Consider the following 17,599-nt stretch of genomic DNA (forward strand, 5'->3'; position numbering starts at 1 on the left):
GGGATGAAAAACAATGATGCACCGGCAGGGGATTTAGAAGGTCTAATGAGTTCGTTGGCTAAGTTCTTGTCCAGGTATTCCTTCAAATGATGTCTTTCCTGGAGGGTTAGCGGGTACAGGCGACCGAACGGAACCAAGGACCCTGGATGAAGGTCAATGGCACAGTCTTCTGGCCTATGCGGAGGAAGATCCAGGGGGATCTTCTCGGTAACTACATCGGTGTACTCAGCGAGATAAGCAGGCAAACAATGGATTGTTTTGGGATCTTCACCACAAAAGGTGTGTACTGTAGAGAATTCTGTTTGGGGTAGACAATTGGTCTTGCAAAAGGAGGATTGGAAACTCAGAACGTTCTCGGACCAGAGAATGGTAGGATTGTGTCTTCTTAACCACCCAATCCCGAGGATTAATGGGAAGTGCGCAGCCCTGATCAAGTCGAAAGACAAACGTTCAGAGTGTTGCATGATGTGTAAGACAAGGGCTTCGGTAGTGTGCGTAATGAGACCAGAGCTCAAAGGCCTTCCGTCAACACCTTCTACCTTTTGATCTTCGGCCTTGGCAATACGGGAAATGCCTTGCCTTTCGGCCCAGAGAATGTCCATGAAGTTGCCTGCGGCTCCGCAGTCCAACAGGGCTTGTGTCTGAATGGTAGTCTTGTTGATGATCAAGGTGACCGCCATAACCATAAGACGGTGGTCTTCGGTGCACTCTGGAGAAGTAACAGAAAGGGTGACAAAGGGACTAGCTTCGCTCCCTCGGTAGTGCGTCCCCAGCTTTACCGAGGGTGTTCGTTTCCCGAACGCCTGGGTGGAACGTCGGGGCAATCTCTGAGTAGGTGAAGCGGCGATCCGCAATACATGCACAGGTTCCCTTCTCGTCTTCTTCTACGTTCCTCTGCGGTGAGAGGGGAACGTGTGCTTCCGATCTGCATAGGCTCTTCTCTTGTGAGACGAGTGGCGGTAGGGGGGAAGGAAAGAGAAGGGCCAGGGGGTATTGATGTACTGCTCTTAGTCTTGCGGCGTTCTGCTCGACGTTCTGCCAGTCGGAAATCTATCCGGAGAGTAGCCGAGATCAGGTCAGCAAAGGTAAGGGGACGTTCTATCCTGGCTAGTTCATCCTTCAACTCCTCACGCAGTCCCCTTCTAAAGATGGCATACTGTGCTTGTTCTTGCCATCCTGCTTCTGCAGCGATTTGCCTAAAGGAGGTGATATATGACATAACATCATTGTTTCCTTGTCTGATGTCTAGCAGATCTTCGGATGCCAAGTAGGTACTCTCGGTACGTAGAAACGTCTGTTTCATCAAAGTCTTGAAGGCCTCGTAATCTAGGAGGACGGGATCAGATCTGTTCACTAGAGGAGTGGCCCAGGCCAAGGCGTTACTGCACATATGGGTAATCATGAACCCCACCTTAGCATGGCCAGAGGCGAAAGTATGTGTACGGAATGTAAAATGCAGATGACATGCATCCAAAAATTCCTGGAGTTTCTTGGGGGTTCCATCAAACTTTCCCGACACAAGAGGTAAGGGAGGCAGGTCGGTGGACGGAAGATCCCGTTCTGCGATCCGTTGTTGTAGAGTAGCATTGGCCCCTTTTAGATTTTGCACCTCTAGGTTGAGGTTTTGAACTGCTGCTATCAGTTCTTGGATCTGTTGAGGAGAGGCCATGGCGGTATCGGGGCGTTGCAAACTGTCAAGGATATCGTGAATCTCCTCTTGATCCTGTAGGATCTCGGCCTCCCTTACTTCCCTTTCCTCCTCACCTCGTATTCCCCGGCGTAGATTCAGGGTCCGGTTCTCCTTAGGCTTGGCCTTCCCTTTTTTTTGTAGATGAGAACGGCCGAAGGAGGCCGCCACCGTGACACCCCAAGGGTGATCGGTGGTGACCCTCCGCGGCCGCGGAGTGAGGGGAAAAAGCCAGAGGCTGAAAAAACCCCAGAGGTCTGTAGAAGATGCGTCGGTAGTAGGAAGCACTTGACACTTGCAGGGCTGAGTAAACTGCTGGAGAAGGCACACTCCTTTCCAAAATTTGACAAACAGGTCTCCAAGGAGGAAACGCTGAGACCGGTAGGAATTCGGAAGTCCAAAGTGTCAGCAACAAGGTAAGCGGGCTAGGCAAGGCAAACCCGTAGTGTATTCCTGGGGGCTGTACACAGAAGGAGCCGATAACAAGAGAGGGCGAGTGGAGGAAGGTAAGTAAGAAAGGTGGAAGGGTAGACAAGGCGGAAAAGGCAATAATAGTAAACAAAGGCGGGCGGAAGGGGAGGTAAGGAACACGGGAAAGAAGCAATAGGAGGACGTAGTAAAGGTGGTAGGACGGGAAGGGAATGGAGAACGGGAGCGAGGAAAGGGGGAGAGGGAGGAAACCAGAATCGGAGCGAGCTCCGGAAGGTAACTGTAACAAACAATACGGTAGCAGGGACACTAGCACGGAGAAAACAAGCAGCAGCCAAAACTGGAGCGTTGCAACGCACCCGAACACAGGAAGGGGCGGGCTATATCCTGTGTCGGGATACGTTGCAGAAAAGACTAGACCGCTGCACTGGGTAGAGGAAGCGTGATCGGAACACCCGTACGCCGCTTCCACCTATTCCAGAGCTTCCAGGCTCCCCGAGCCGTGACACACAGTCTATCTACAATGGCCACCAGGGGAACTGAAAACATGTCAATCCACAGAGTCCCAGCCCCTCAAATTGTCTTAGCAGAGCCAGGAGAACCCACACTGCCATGGAAGAGATGGCTAAAGACATTCGAGCATTACACCAATGTAGTGTGCGGCACAAACTACAGTGTGGAGAAGAAGAAATCTCTGCTGCTGTACTGCTTGGGATCGGCTGGCCAAGAGAAATATAAAGATTTGCCAGATCTTGCAGATGAAGAGTGTTGGACATGAATGAATACGAAAACGCCATTCAGAAGATGAATAGACATTATGAGAAAAAGATCAGCACCATATTAGAAAAATATACATTTGGGAAGAGAGTACAAGAAGAAGGGGAAAGTGTTGAGCAATACATCACGGCATTGAGGAAATTGGCCAGATCCTGCAAATTCAATCAGCAACTAGAAGAGAGACTGAGAGATCAGTTCATGTTGGAGTGTAGCAGCAGCAAAGATAGAGAGAAATTATGGACAGAAGATGATCTGTCATTAGATGCTGTGTTGAAGATGGCCAAAGAAGTAGAGCATGCAGAAAAGTGTGTAATACTTTGGAGGACAGAGTTAAGGCAGCTGTAAATATCATACGACCAAAATAGAAGGAGAGGTACCAACAGCCATAGGGATGTAAGAATGAGAGATGATGGAAGATATAATGGTGGAAGAGGGAATAACCGTGAAGGACAATACTGGAATAAGAGACAAGATTTGGAGAACCAGAGTCGTGGCAGAGGAGTGCAAAGAGCAAGAAGGCGAACCAGTTTCAGAACATGTTACAGATGTAACAGCCCGTCACATTGGGCAAGCAGCTCTATGTGTCCTGCTTTGAAGATCATCTGCAGAAATTGCAGGGGAAGAGGCCATTTTGACAGGTGCTGCAGAGGCAAGAATGTCACCTTGGGCATGAAAAGGATAGGAAATGGAGAAAGTGATGAAGGAGAAGAATGTGTTTTCATGGTGTCAGGTGATAGGGAAGTGGTTGACAGCCCGAACACGAACATTGTAGTCAACGGACATCCCATTGTGATGATGGTGGATTCAGGAGCAAGATATAGGCTCATCCCAGAGAGAGTATGGAAAAGATATGGACCAGAGTTCTTACATGAAGTAGATATTAAACCAAGGGCATGTGGAGGAGCCAGAATTGAACTGTTGGGGTGGTTCAATGCAACGTTGAAGTTCAAAGAAAGACTGGCAGAAGGTTGCATTTATGTTTCAAAAAGTGGAGGATCCTCACTCCTCAGTTGGGCTCACCAGAAGGCACTGAAGGTTCGTTTGGACCCGAATGTGATAGAATATGTTTTTATGGTTGAAGGTCCAGAGACAAACACAGAAAAAATGAATGCAGAAGTATTTAAGGATGAGGCAATAGAATGTGTGAAAGGTTTCACTCATTGCATTCTACTCAAACAAGATGTAAAATTAGTTGCACAAAAACTGTGAAATGTTCCATTGGCACTCAGAGATGAAGTAAAAATAGAACTGAAGAAACTAGAAGACCAAGGGATCATAGAGAAGATTGACGAGTCGGAATGAGTGTCTCCATTGGTGGTGGTCAGGAAAAGCTCGGGGAAAGTTAGAGTTTGTATTGATCTAAGAGAACTGAACAAGTGTATAATTCCTGAGAGGCACCCACTGCCCAACATTCAAGAATTGATATTGACAATGGGCTCAGCAAAGGTTTTTTCGACACGTGATCTCACAGGGTGCGTACCATCAAGTGAAATTGCATAAAGAATCGCGGCATTTGACTGCATTCATCACTCCGGAGGGATTATATCAATATAGAAGGATGCCATTTGGTTTGATTTCAGCAGCTTTGATGTTTCAGAAAATGATGTATCATATTTTGGATGGAGAGACCGGAGTTATTTTCTTTCAAGATGATATCTTAATTTACGCAAACAATGAAGGAGAACATGATATGAGGTTGGAAAGAGTACTAAGGAAGTTGCATGAAGTGGGAATGGTACTCAGTAAAGAAAAATCAAAAATCAATCAGAAAGAAATTGAATATTTATGCCATGTCATCGCTGGAGAAGGCATATCACCAAAAAAGGATCTAGCAGATTCAATAAAGCAGATGGTGACGGCCAAGAACAAAGAGCAACTCAGGACCTTTCTAGGCATGGCTGAGTACTACTCTAAATTTATTCGGAATTTTGCGGATCACAAAGCAACCTTAAGAGGTTTGTTAAAGATTAACAAGAAATTCACATGGGATGGAGAGTGTGAGAGCGAATTTGAATATATAAAGGAGGCCCTGGCTGCAGCACCATCCTTGCAGAACTATGTGACGGGAAGATGGACAATTATTACAACGGATGCCAGTAACGTGGGTCCAGGAGCGACCCTGGTACAGTTTCATGGAGGGAGAGAGTACATTATAGCATTTGCCTCCTGTTTACTCAAAGGTGCTGAAAAAGGATATTCAGCTATTGAGAAGGAAGCTTTGACCATCAAATGGGCCACTAAAAAGTTCAGAAGTTTTGTCTGGGTTATTGAATTTGAAATTCACACAGATCATAAACCTTTGGTGGAGGTATTTGCTACGAAAGGTCTGGATAAAGTCTCGGGTAGGATTTGAAGATGGGTATCCAGATTGCAAGAATTCAATTTTTCCATAGCATACATTCCTGGTGCGAAAAATCACGCAGCGGATTGCCGATCAAGGCTGTCTAACTATACTGATCTAAGTGAGGAAAGTGATGAACATGAAATGATTTGTGAATTGACGGATACGTCTGTATCTAAGCAAGAATGGGAGGAAGAAATGTCAAAGGACACCATATTACGAATGGTCATGAAGAAGGTGGAGAACGGAAAATGGTATAAAGCTGAAATGCAGGAGGCTGGAGCAGGTGCCTTTTGGAGTATCAGGGATGAGCTACATATTCAAGGACGTTGTCTCATGAGAGGTGATAATCTGGTGCCTCCTGATGGTATCAGAGAGAAGATCATACATCTGGGCCACGAGGGACACCAAGGAATAGTAAAGACCAAGCAAAGGATAAGGAACACGTATTGGTGCCCAGCATGTGATCTGCAGGTGGAAAGGAAAGTCAGAAACGGTATCCTTTGCATGAAAAGTGATAAAGTGCGTGTGGGGGCTGAATACCCAATGGTGCTAAGGGACATACCAGAGGGGCAGTGGAAGAAAATAACCATTGATGTGTTAGGCCTGGTGTGGAATGATGGTTATCCAACATATTGTATTGTGGTGATAGACATGTTGACCAGATGGGTTGACCTAGTGATGCCGCCTCATGTAACATCTCAGAAGATGAATGAATTTGTAGAATAATTGTGTGAACGGGAAGGGTACCCTGAGGAAGTACTAACTGATAATGGATCTCAGTTTAATTCTAAAGAAATGGAGAAGTATTTGCATGAAAGATCGATTGTTCATAGAGTCAGTGCCATTTATCACCCTCAAACCAATGGGATTGTTGAGAGATACAATAGGGTGATAAATAATGCCAAAAAGATGGGCATGGTCGAATGAAAAAGATTGGAAAACAGTGGTGAGAGAGACTGTAGTGGCTCACAGATTCACGCAACATAGTACTACGGGGGTCTTGCCCTTTGAATTGAGCAGGGGGGGAAAGCAAACACTAAAATGTTTCCAGGATGGATAAGTGTTATGGCTGGCAGGAATAGCAGGAAAGTGGAGTTATGTGGAGTTGAGAGTAACATTTGGCATAGGCAGTTAACCAACAAGATGCGGCATGATGCTGAGAAGTTCAGGAGTAGAAGGGTGCCACAGGTTGGGTGCTGGGTCAGAATCAAGGTCCGAGTTGTGTTGAGAGATGATGGCTGTCAGTGGTCGAAACCCATTGAAGTTGTGGAGAGTTTTGGCATGCTGTGAGAACCAGTGATGGCAGAGTGTAGAACAATGGGAGAGTGATGGTGTTGATGGAGGAGGAAAATGAAGGTGAAGGTGCAGGCTGTGGGCATGAGAGAGGCTTTGCGGATGGAGGGCATAGTTTGTGTGGTGGTGGATCTTCTGGGGAAGGTTCAATGTCTGGGGAAATGTTTTCCTTGGCAGATAATACAGATGCACGCATAGGTCATCAAGAGTTGGCAGGAATTATCGAGGACCCAGATACTTGATGGACTATGCAGAATCATAGTTGCGAGGCGTTTTAGTGGAAGAAAGGGGATGTGTAGTATGGAGCTCTGCCATCATGTTCGCCATCAGCAGCAGAACGCTGGAGGCGTTCACGAGATGGAACACACGTGAGAGGACGGTGGGAGAACGAAGGAGTGAGCAGGAGTCGGCAGAGGCGTTCATGTCCCCTACCCATTATTCTACTTAAAGAATAATGGTTCCATGTGTTAATATCCCTGCAAACATATTGCGATACAAAAATATCGCCATATTTTTGTGGCAATATTGACCCATGGACCCTGCGGGGGACACCCCTGCACCCCCTGCATTATTTTAAAATGTGCAGGAGATACCCCTGCAACTCCTGCTCCCACAAAATATCCCTCCCAAAAATATCGCCTATGGCGAGACAAACGCCCATATGTACAGCAATACATTTGGTGGGGAAATTTTGTAGGGATACCAGAATTATATAGATTAATACTTGTTATGACCCCTACCTTATAAATCCCTTCAATAAATCATTCAAATCCACATTCCTGCGCCCGCCCATACTTCACAGCGCTTGCCACACCCTTCAAGTTCTATCTTTTGGGGCACTTGTTTTGGTGCCCATCCATTGTGCACCAGCCCCAGGCAGGCCAGCTTGGAGCGACTGTGAGAGGCGGAAATGCCCGAGCAAGGCAACAATGCTGGGCAGTTGTTATTAGTTGGGTAGGTTGGGGATGTTCAGGGGGGGTAGGGTTGCCTGCATGTACGAAGATCGGGATAAGCAGCCGGTTGGGAGTGGCCAGAAGCGAATGGCAGGAAATATAAACGTACTGACCTGGAATGTGAGGGGTCTGAATGCATATGTGAAAAGGAACAGGGTATTTACACATCTTAAGCGGTGTAAGGTGGATATCGCTTTGCTACAGGAATTGCATCTTACAGCAGAAAAACAAGCTTTTTTGGCGATTAAATGGAAGGTACAGGTATTTGGTTCCCCGTATTCGCCTATGCTCGCGGTGTCTTGATATGGATAGCGCCCTCAGTGCCTTTTAAGGTTACGCACATTAAAACGGGCAACGAGGGTAGGATGGTGCTGGTACAGGGCTTCTTGGAACACATAGACACTTGTTTACTTAACACGTATGCCCTCAATCACGGAGCAGCCGGCTTTTGTCAGACACTATATTCACGGCTGGGCCCTTATCGAGGGAGCAGCATGGTTTGGGGGCGACCTTAAATGCATGCTAGTCCCAACCCTGGATAGGTCAGACACCAAATACACGAGGCCGGCTGCGCCTGCCAGGGCATTGCGAACGTTCCTGGATTCCTTTGCGTTGGAGGACGCCAGGAGGGTTCTTCACCTGGATGTTAGGAACTAGTCACATTTTTCAGCCCCACACGTGGTACACACAAGGATAGATTATTTTTTTGTGGGCAGAGAATTGATGCATCACATTACACATGCTCAATACAAAGGTAGGGTTTTGTTGGACCATGCTCCACTTAATCTACAGTGGCCCCGCGATCCACGATACCCACGTGGAGGCTTAGGAGCGAATCGTTGAGGGACCCTCCATTCTAGGACTGCATTACAGATTGCATCACAGAATATGCATTGCATAATTTGGCCAGCGTACCCAGTGCTGGAACCTTTTGGGAGGCATTGAAGGTAGTGGTCAGGGGTGTCGCAATAGTGGGATCTAGTGGTGTACAAACAACTATTAAAAGAGAGTTGGCTTCTGCCGAAGAGCGACTGAGGAAATTACAGTGCTCCCAGGAGCAACATGTTAATAGAAGTGCAGAAGCAGAGGAATTAAAACAGAAATGCTGGGAGAGACTGGACAAGCACAGTTTTGCTAAATACACAGCGAGGCAGCATACAGAAGGGGATAAGCCTGGACGATTGCTTGCATGGCTATACAAGAGGGAGGGACAGCAAGGGCCTATACATTCGATAAATGTAGGACATTGGGTTTAAAGATGCGTTCTGGTATTTTTATCATCTACTGTATCGAGAGGGACCCCTGGTGTCTGGCACCCACCTGGAGGAGGTGTTAGATGACATTAAGCTCCCAGGACCGACCCAAGAGGAGAGGGATGGCTTAGAGGCACTCCTGACATTGGAAGACATACAGAACACAATTTGGGAATTGCCGACGGGGAAGACACTGGGTTTGGATGGACTACCCAGTGAGTGCTAAAAAGAATATGCACAGGAATTAGACCCCCATCTGCTTAGCACCTTCAAGGATACCTATGAGACGGGAGTCCTCCCACATAGCCTGAGAGAATCTATTATCATACCTCTCCTCAAACCACACAAAACCCCAATGGAATGTGGCTCCTATAGGCCCCTTTCAATGGTTAATCAGGATGTTAAGATACTGACCTCCATACCGGCAAATAGGATGAAAAGGGTTATACATAAGTTAGTACAACAAGATCAGACGGGATATTTTCCTGGTCATGGCATGGCATGGAACTTGAGAAGGTTACATCATGTAATTGATAGAACAACATCCTGGCAAACACTGTGTGCCATAGCCACACTGGATGCGGTGAAAGAATTTGATTCGGTGAGCTGGGACTGGCTTTATGCAACACTGTGCAAGTTTGGTTTTGGGCAGGTCTATATTAAGTGGCGATGGCTAGGGTCAAAACTGGCCGATGTATTTTAGAGGGAACTAGGAAAAGGCATGAGGCAAGGTTGTCGATTATCACCACTGCTTTATGTCCTTGCTATAGAGCCTATCGCCCAGTACATCAGGACGGAATACAATGTTGCAGGATAGACATAGAGGGGACCAGGCATCTGATCTCCTTATACGTGGATGACACATTGTTATATATTCAGAATCCAGAGGATAACTTGGAGTTGCTCCTGGAAGCCATGGCGCTTTTTGCAACACTGTCAGGGATTACGATCATCATGGATAAGTCAGCGTTATTCCCGATAGCGGTTGGAGGGTAAGGCGTTGCCAGTGCTTGCCCTACAGTGGAAGGTGCACGGGATTAGGTATTTGAGTGTTAATGTGTACCATGATCCTGCTGAGGAGCACAAGCATAACACACTGCATGCTCTGGAAAACATCAGGAGGTCTATGAAGTTGTGGACTAAGTTGCCCCTCTCGATAATGAGAAGAGCCGCTTTGTTGAAGATGGTGGCACTGCCCAGATTACTTCACTTTTTTGTGAATGTGCCGTTTTATATCCCTAAGTCTTTTTTTAAGACCTTGGAAAGTGTCTATAGAAGCTTCCTGTGGCAAAATGGGAGAAACAGAATAGCTCTTTGAACTTTGAATTATACTACATAGCAGGACAGCTTCAATTCGTGATTGGCTGGCTCGCTGATGACCCTACTCTGGACACGCTGATGCTGCAATCCACAGATAGGCGCTATTACTTAAAGGAGATATTGTGGCTCAAGAAACCTTCACGGGGCCAGAGGCCACACCTCGTGTCCCTAGGGTTGAAAGTGTGGGACAGAGCTCTGGCTGTAATGGGGTTGACAGAAACGGTGTCAGCACAAACTCCCCTGGTCTCGGTGGTGGCATCCTCGTCCCAAGCGAGAATAGGCATACGCATGTACTGGGAGGCCAGCAGGGTAGCTACTATCGGGGATCTCCTGCAAGATACTCTTTTCATACCCTTTTCAGAGTTGGCAAGACAGCCAGGCATTCATACTCTATTAAGAAAGAGATTAAATGTAGGTGTCGTGCTTATGGCGAGTTGATGGAGAAACACTTGATTGTGGACATCCTGTATGATACAGCTGAGTGGTGGGCACACCATATCGCAAATATATGACCTCTTGCTGTCTAATGGGCTTGCCACCCCCCTGGAGACAAATGGGAAATGAGAGGAGGATTTGGGGGTAACCTTAACTGAAGCGCAATGGGCAAGGATACTTGGATACCATAAGAAAGTATCACATAATGGGAGACTGAAACTTATACAATTCCTAGTGACGCACAGAGCGTACTTGACACCTCGTGCATTTCTAGGTTTCCGGGAGCAACATAACAAGGTTGCCCCAGGTGTAAGGCGATGGGCATGGGAACGCTTCACATGTTCTGGTCATCTAGAGTGGCTGGGCTGTTCTGGCGGGAGGTAGTGAACAGATTACAAATGGTGGGAGTGGAATTGTATGTGCTCTCTCCAGGAGCGTGCCTGCTGGGTTGCTTCACACACCCCAAGGGCCGGAGACATGTTAGTAAACTGAAGGATTTGGCATGCCTCTTGGCCAAACGTAGAATAGTTATGGCATGGAAATCATTTAGAGGTCCGGGTATAAAGGAATGGTGGAGAGATTTGTATAGGGGTGGAGCAGCAGAAACTGCGGCTTGTAAAAGGGCGGTGTATTGAGATCACGAAGAAACCTTGGGGGGAATCGGAGAATGGGAAGTTCTGCTACAAACTCTGTTTGTCAAGACGACTATGGAAAATGCAAAGGCAGACTGATTTTGGTGACAGTGCATGGGGCTCCTCCCTGTTTGGAAAATAATGTGCTTATAGAGTACACGGGATGCAGGCAAGTTTGGGATGGGGGGAGTTTGAGGTGCCGTGGTTGGGTTGGGAGGGAATGTTGGGAGTATGATGTAGAATATGTTATAAGTTGACGTTTGACGATATTGCATTTATTTATGTAGTGCCATGTTTATTTGTGTTTTGGTAAAACTAATAAAACAGATTTTAAAAAAGAAACAAGGAAATTAAATAAATGAAATCTCGTCTAATTGTTACAAAGGTCTTTGAGTGCTTGGCACATCATAAAAGCAATTTACAGAGACTTATAACACTGAAGTGAAATGAATGAAACCTTTTTAAATGCTGTGAACATGCCTGAGTGCTTGACACGTTATTCAAGGCATTATACAGTGATTTATAACAACAAAGCAAATTGAATGAAGCTCTTTAACACCTACAAAATTCAGAACTAAATGAAAACCATACATCAGTGAATGCAACTTCAGATACAAATACAATTTATATGTATTGAACTTACAAGTGAACTTTAACAGAAGTTTAACAATACAAGGGAACTAAATACAACTGAAGGAACTATACCTTGGGCTCCAGAGTGAAGGGAACTTTGGAGATGTACTTTAATAAATGGTTGAGTTTCAACTTTCCGCTAAAGATATTTTTATACCAAGACCAACCACATCCAGAGGGCACAACTGTGGCGCAGACCTTTAAGGAAGCTGGAAATCCTTATTTGCTGGAAGCAAATTTTGGGGAAAGGAACCCAGAGGTTTCAACCTGCTTCTGCGGTTGAAACTATGTTTTGAAACTTGAGGAAGGCAACCCCATTTACTGGGTAACTTTTTATCTGAACTTAAGGCAATCATGAGACTTTTAGAACTGCTTTATTCTTGGGGAAGGGAGCTGAAAGAAAGCTACTTTGTGTTGAACACTGTTTTGTTGGTTGTTGACATCCCTACACATTGTATAAATTAGTTGTGAGGGCAAGTATAGGTTTTGGACACAGACAGATTCCTAAGTTGAACTTTCAGACTTTGGGCCTCATTCCGAGATTGGAGGTAGTCATGGCACTATTTGCGCCATGACTGCCTCCAATAACGGTACCGGCACCGGTCTCGTTCAATGGGGACTTACCGGTGTAGTCCGACCTTTTCGGGACCGGTAAGTCCCCATTCAAAAAGCTATTCCCCATTCCCTTTGAGCCCCCATAGGGCTCAATGGGAATGCGGAAGGCGCTAATAACGGTACTGCAAATTGCGGTACCGTTATTAGCTCTGAAGTCCCTTAACGGGTCCCGTCCATAACGCCTGGTCAGACCAGGTGTTAAGGAAGGGACCCGCTAAGGGACCTCGTAGTAGGGAGTAAGGGATTACCGGCACCGGTCTCCTTACCGGTGCCCGGTATCCCTTACTACCCTACTCGTAATGAGGCCCTTTGACTTTCCTTAGTTTTGGTTTGGTAGGGAAATCCCAACATAGGACAGGGCAAGATAGGTGTTTTTCCATCCTGACTTTTAAGTTAACAAACTTGTATTGTTCATTCAGAATCTGTTGTCTGTGTCTTACTCCAAGAAGCCTTCACAGTATACACATTCAAGCACACGCACATAAGCAGCGTTAGTTCACTGTACTAGAGTTCTACAAAAGAAACTTTAAATAGACCTCTTTTTGAATAGATGTGCATAATTCCATAATACACCAAGATGCGGTTTACGCCATTTTAGCCAACACCCACCTATCTGTGCAGATGTGGTGATGGAGTTTAGGGCTGTAAGAAGGTCATTCCCCAGCTTCTTCAAGTTGTCCAGATCATCTTTCATAGAGTAGGAGAGGTCCATTAAGTAGTACATGTCCACAGGGTAGCCCTCAGCACGACGGAAGCGCACCGTGAAATTTTCTGTTTGGCCTGATGTGAGAAAGATGAAAACATACATGAGTAAAAGCATCTGTCGAAGGAGAGGTTGGCTTGAAAAATGACTCTTTGACCCACTTTCAAGGTGTCATATTTTGCCTTTCATTTAGAAAACACCTCAAGATGGCTTTAATACTCAGGGTATTTTCTTACTGCGTAACTGAAGTTCTGGTGTAACACCAGCGAATGAATGAATGACTGAATGTGTAGCCATGAATAACTCTCCAATGCATTTATTCCTGCCCAGCTCATACATAAGCTTTGCTAAGCGGTCTCCCTTTTGTGAACTAAGATTATACATCAATTTGCAGTATTCCTATCATAATAATGCCCTCCGGCCCAGATGGCAAACAGCACTATCTTAAGAAGGCTTCACTTTAGTGCCTATTCTACCAAATTACCATGCAATAGTGCTGACATGTGAGAATGGCTTGGTGACTGTTGTGATATATCATGTCAAAAACTCATCTTAACCACATCTAGAACTGGTGTCCAATAGTATCCTATAGATATTTGTTCAAAACGTTCATTGTTGGTTCTTTAAGTTACTGCCAGTCTTTGTGGAGTACTGTATGGGATTTATATAGGACAAACTTAGATAGCAAGCAATGAAGCACTCTAATAAGAGGAGAATGCAGAGCGAAAAGCACAGGGAAGGCCAGGGGAGTGAGTGAGACGGAGAAGGGGTGCTATACGCGTCAACAGGTGTCAAGGTTCCTTGAAGAGTAAGTTCTTCAGTCCATCCCAGAAGTACAGACCAACCAAATACCAAGAAGAGATAAACAAGAGACTAACTAAATACCAAGCAGAGATGAGTTACAGACCAACCAAATACCAATTAGAGATGAGTCACAGACCAACCAAATACCAAGCAGTGATGAGCCGCAGACCAATCAATTACTAAGCAGGGATGCACACAACTGACCCCTTTAGATTTTTGGATTATTATCTTGCCCTTTATTGCAACCCAATGAATGCAGTTGTTGCCGGTGACATTGAGGCTTTCTTATTTGATCTTTGTCCCTTGGAGTGGAAAAAAGATTTTGGGCTAATAGATTCCCTGCATATAAGAACCTTTCTCTTTTTTATGGGCCATTAATCGTATGCTGATATGGGTAAATTATCCTCAGTCAGTTTATTGATATCATTTGCTACAGAAAGTTCATCAAAATCACTGCTGAGAAAGGAACAGGCTATCATCTGTGTCACACCTTAATGTGGCTGTTTCCAAAGTTGTGGTAGAAAATGTAATCGACAGTGAAGCCATACTGCAGTCAATCCGTAGGGGAGCATGGTGGACCATTGGTAATGGTTTACATTTAGGGCTTAAGGTACAGAAAGTATTACCTAGGTAACTTTTCATGATTTTGGACCCTGCTCAACAGGTGACTGGTGTCGGCGTGTAATAGAAAGGAGTTAGGCAACGCAACAAGGTGTCTGAGATGCTCTGGAACTGCATTCTAGAGCTTAGATCAAATATATTGCTTGCAGGAGTGCTATAACCCATGTACCTGTTTTGAGCATCACAGAAAATGGAAAATGGCTGTGGATAACTACTGATGCTGCCTCAGCTCTGTAGGAATGTATACCTCACAGGGGGACTCTCGCTTAGCTGGAGTATCATTCAAATATGTACAAAACCATTCAATCTCCAGACCAGCACTTAGAAGCTGGCAAAAGGTTACCCCACAGGTTGGTTTGGTAGGTTATGGATATAGAGGTGACTGTGGTCACTAAGAAAAGAATTAAGTTCAGATTTCTGAGAAGTGGTTGGAGAGGGAGAGTTAAAGTTACCTAAGATAATGAGGTGATGATTAGTGGAAAGTGAATTAAGGAGTTGCCCAGGTTCACCAACAAATGGTCCTGCGGGAACAGGAGGGTGATAGCTGGAGATGATGTGAACTGAGTGAGGTGGAGCAATAGTAGAAATAGTGAATTCAAAAGAGGTAGGAGAGGACATGTGAAGCAACGAGGTGGGAAGAGAGTAGGTGTCCAAAGCAATCACCTCTGTGAGTCAGACGAGGAGAGTGAATGAAGGATAGTTTGGAGTCATGTAGGTCATCCAGGGAAGCAGTGTCAGATGGGGAACTCCAGGTTTCAGGGACCGCAAGGAGATCTGGGGGGGAGAGCTGACATGAAAATAGCCCCCATCACGTGCAACCACACCTTAGCTAGAGGAAAGAAAAAGACCAATTAGAAGAGAAGAGGATTGGAAAGCAGGAAATAGATGCTACAAAAACAGGGATGCCGTAAGTTTGAATGACAATTTCAATATGCAACTAAACGCATATTAAAATCCCATTTTAAATACTTTTATTCTCCGGGGGAAGAAGATAAGCAGACCAGACCATCAAAGTGTAATTTTACTACACTATCCCTATGGTGTGTGCTGTGCTCTACAAATGTTCACAGTGACAATTTCCCCTGCTTGGCCCTTGTGTGTGGGTGAGTCTTGGGGGCTGGGCCCCACCACCTGCTACATGATGTGAACCTTTGGGTGGTATGGGGAGGATCGCCTGGCCCTCCCCCACAACATGGTGGCCTATGACAGGGGACTGACACATGACAGTGTAACTCACCCTTCAATAATCAGACTCACAACTTTACACAGAAATCTGCAGGCTGTGCCAGATTAAGTTTAGATACAACCATAAAAGGCTTGCCACTATAGTGCAAGAGAAGCGCAGAGTGCAGAACAGACACAGGCTCTTGGCAGCTCTGCTCACGGATCTTGGTGCCAGCAAAAAGTCACGCATGTGCCAACAAGCAAATTCCAAGATAGCTAAACAAGCCTTTTAAAGGTTCATTCAACAGAGAAGAGAGCAGGGAAAGTGAGAGCAAACATAGCTGGGCAGTGGACACACAGGCGAGTTAACCACTACCTTAGCAAGAAAGATTGCTGCAGTCAGTTGCACAAATCTTGTTCTAAGCCCACCCGAAGGGAAGGATAAAACCCCTATGAAGCCTGCACAGGAAACAGTCTGGGGCAGGAGTTTGTAGAAGCTCAGCACAGATAGGAGGTAAAGCAGAAGGGCTTCTAGCTGCAAGGGTAGATGACGCTCCAAAAGGAGTTGGTGCAGGTGGAGTAGGTGGTGGAGGGGGAGGTGGAGGTGCAGGAGGAGGTGGTGGAGGGAGAAATTGGAAGACTGCTAGAAAAAGGGAAGGTGGGGAAGTTGTCAGGAAGTAGGAGGAGCAGGTTGACAGGAGGGGAAGAAACAAAAGGAAAGAGAGAAGGGCTGTGGGAAGTCCTTATAGGCACTGGGATACTGGCAGATAAAAATTGAGATAACACAAACACATTTGTTGTTAAGGCAAAGAGGAAGGAGGAAATATTACATTGCGCAACATCCAGGAGGTTAGACTACAGCCAATTGAAGGCTAGAAGCAAGGTCTTGTAAGAGGCTCTGTGAGAAACCAGAAGGTGTTTCACACACTAGTCCCCGGGAATCTGTAATCCAGGCAGCCAGGACACGATCATCACTTTAGGATCCAGTTCCTGGGGTTGGACCAGTGTGGGAGGATCACCTGGGTGGGGGTCTTCAGGGAGTGGGACACTGGATGCTGAGATGTGGTTTCCCCTTCCCTATAACACCTTTTCCCCATCCTACAAAGTAGGATATGTGGGAACTTTAACACCTCCCGCCCCTTTTACAACACAACTACTTTCTCATGAACAGCCCACTCTAAGGGAAAACAGACTAATACGCGAGCCGTGTACCTGACATGTCCCAATACTATGGTCAGGCAATTATCAACAATCACTCACACCTGACTTCCATTACACTTCCCCACACGGATAAAAGGCGGAGTACAAGAGCACACTCGGAGCGAGGCAAAGCACATGAGGAAATAGCAGTTCCAAGATGGCAGTTTAAGGAAAGGAGAAAGACGGCGAAACAGAAGAGGGTCGCAAAAGAGGAAAGTTCCCTTGACCTTTTCAACAAGGAACTGTTACTTTCACGAAACCTCAAGAACAGAAAGCGTAAAACCAAGAAACCAGGCTGAGGAATCTTGCATTGTGTGTCGAAAGTACACAGAGCCCTCCCACGTCAGTAATCAAGGCGGGGAGAATCTCCAGCCACCGTGGTACTGTCCTTGGCTCCAAGAACAAAGCCGCTTCAGTGAAAGCAAAACAGCGGGTGAGTTGGGGAGATCAATACAAGATCGGTCAGTGTTGAAGTCGATACAAGATCGGTCTGTGTTGAAGGTAGGGTTTGTATTGTACAGGAGAAGCACCTTGAGGAAGATGCACAATTATGCCTTTTGCCAAGGACTGGAGAGCCAAAACACATTTGTGAAGATTAAAAAGGAGCAAAGAGAATGTTGCAAGGTGTGATGAAAATCCCTGCTTGGCCCTTGGGGAAAGGGATGGGTTGCCATGGGGGCCCAGTGCCACCATCCGCTCCATAATGTTGAGCCCAGGGGCAGCGTGCAGAGAATCT

The 17,599-nt window shown here is 45.9% G+C and overlaps 1 protein-coding gene across 1 annotated transcript in view; it reads right to left on the minus strand.

Moving 5' to 3' along the window:
• Positions 1-17,599, minus strand: part of ITGB2 (integrin subunit beta 2) — a 588,196-nt gene that overhangs the window by 365,545 nt on the left and 205,052 nt on the right. The window contains exon 5 of the mRNA XM_069615850.1: positions 12,981-13,151. Within this exon, the coding sequence (XP_069471951.1) occupies positions 12,981-13,151 (171 nt within the window). The remainder of the gene's footprint in view (positions 1-12,980; positions 13,152-17,599) is intronic.

This window comes from Ambystoma mexicanum, chromosome 9, assembly GCF_040938575.1.
Source record: "Ambystoma mexicanum isolate Mex_15411 chromosome 9, UKY_AmexF1_1, whole genome shotgun sequence".
NCBI classification, from domain to species: domain Eukaryota; kingdom Metazoa; phylum Chordata; class Amphibia; order Caudata; family Ambystomatidae; genus Ambystoma; species Ambystoma mexicanum.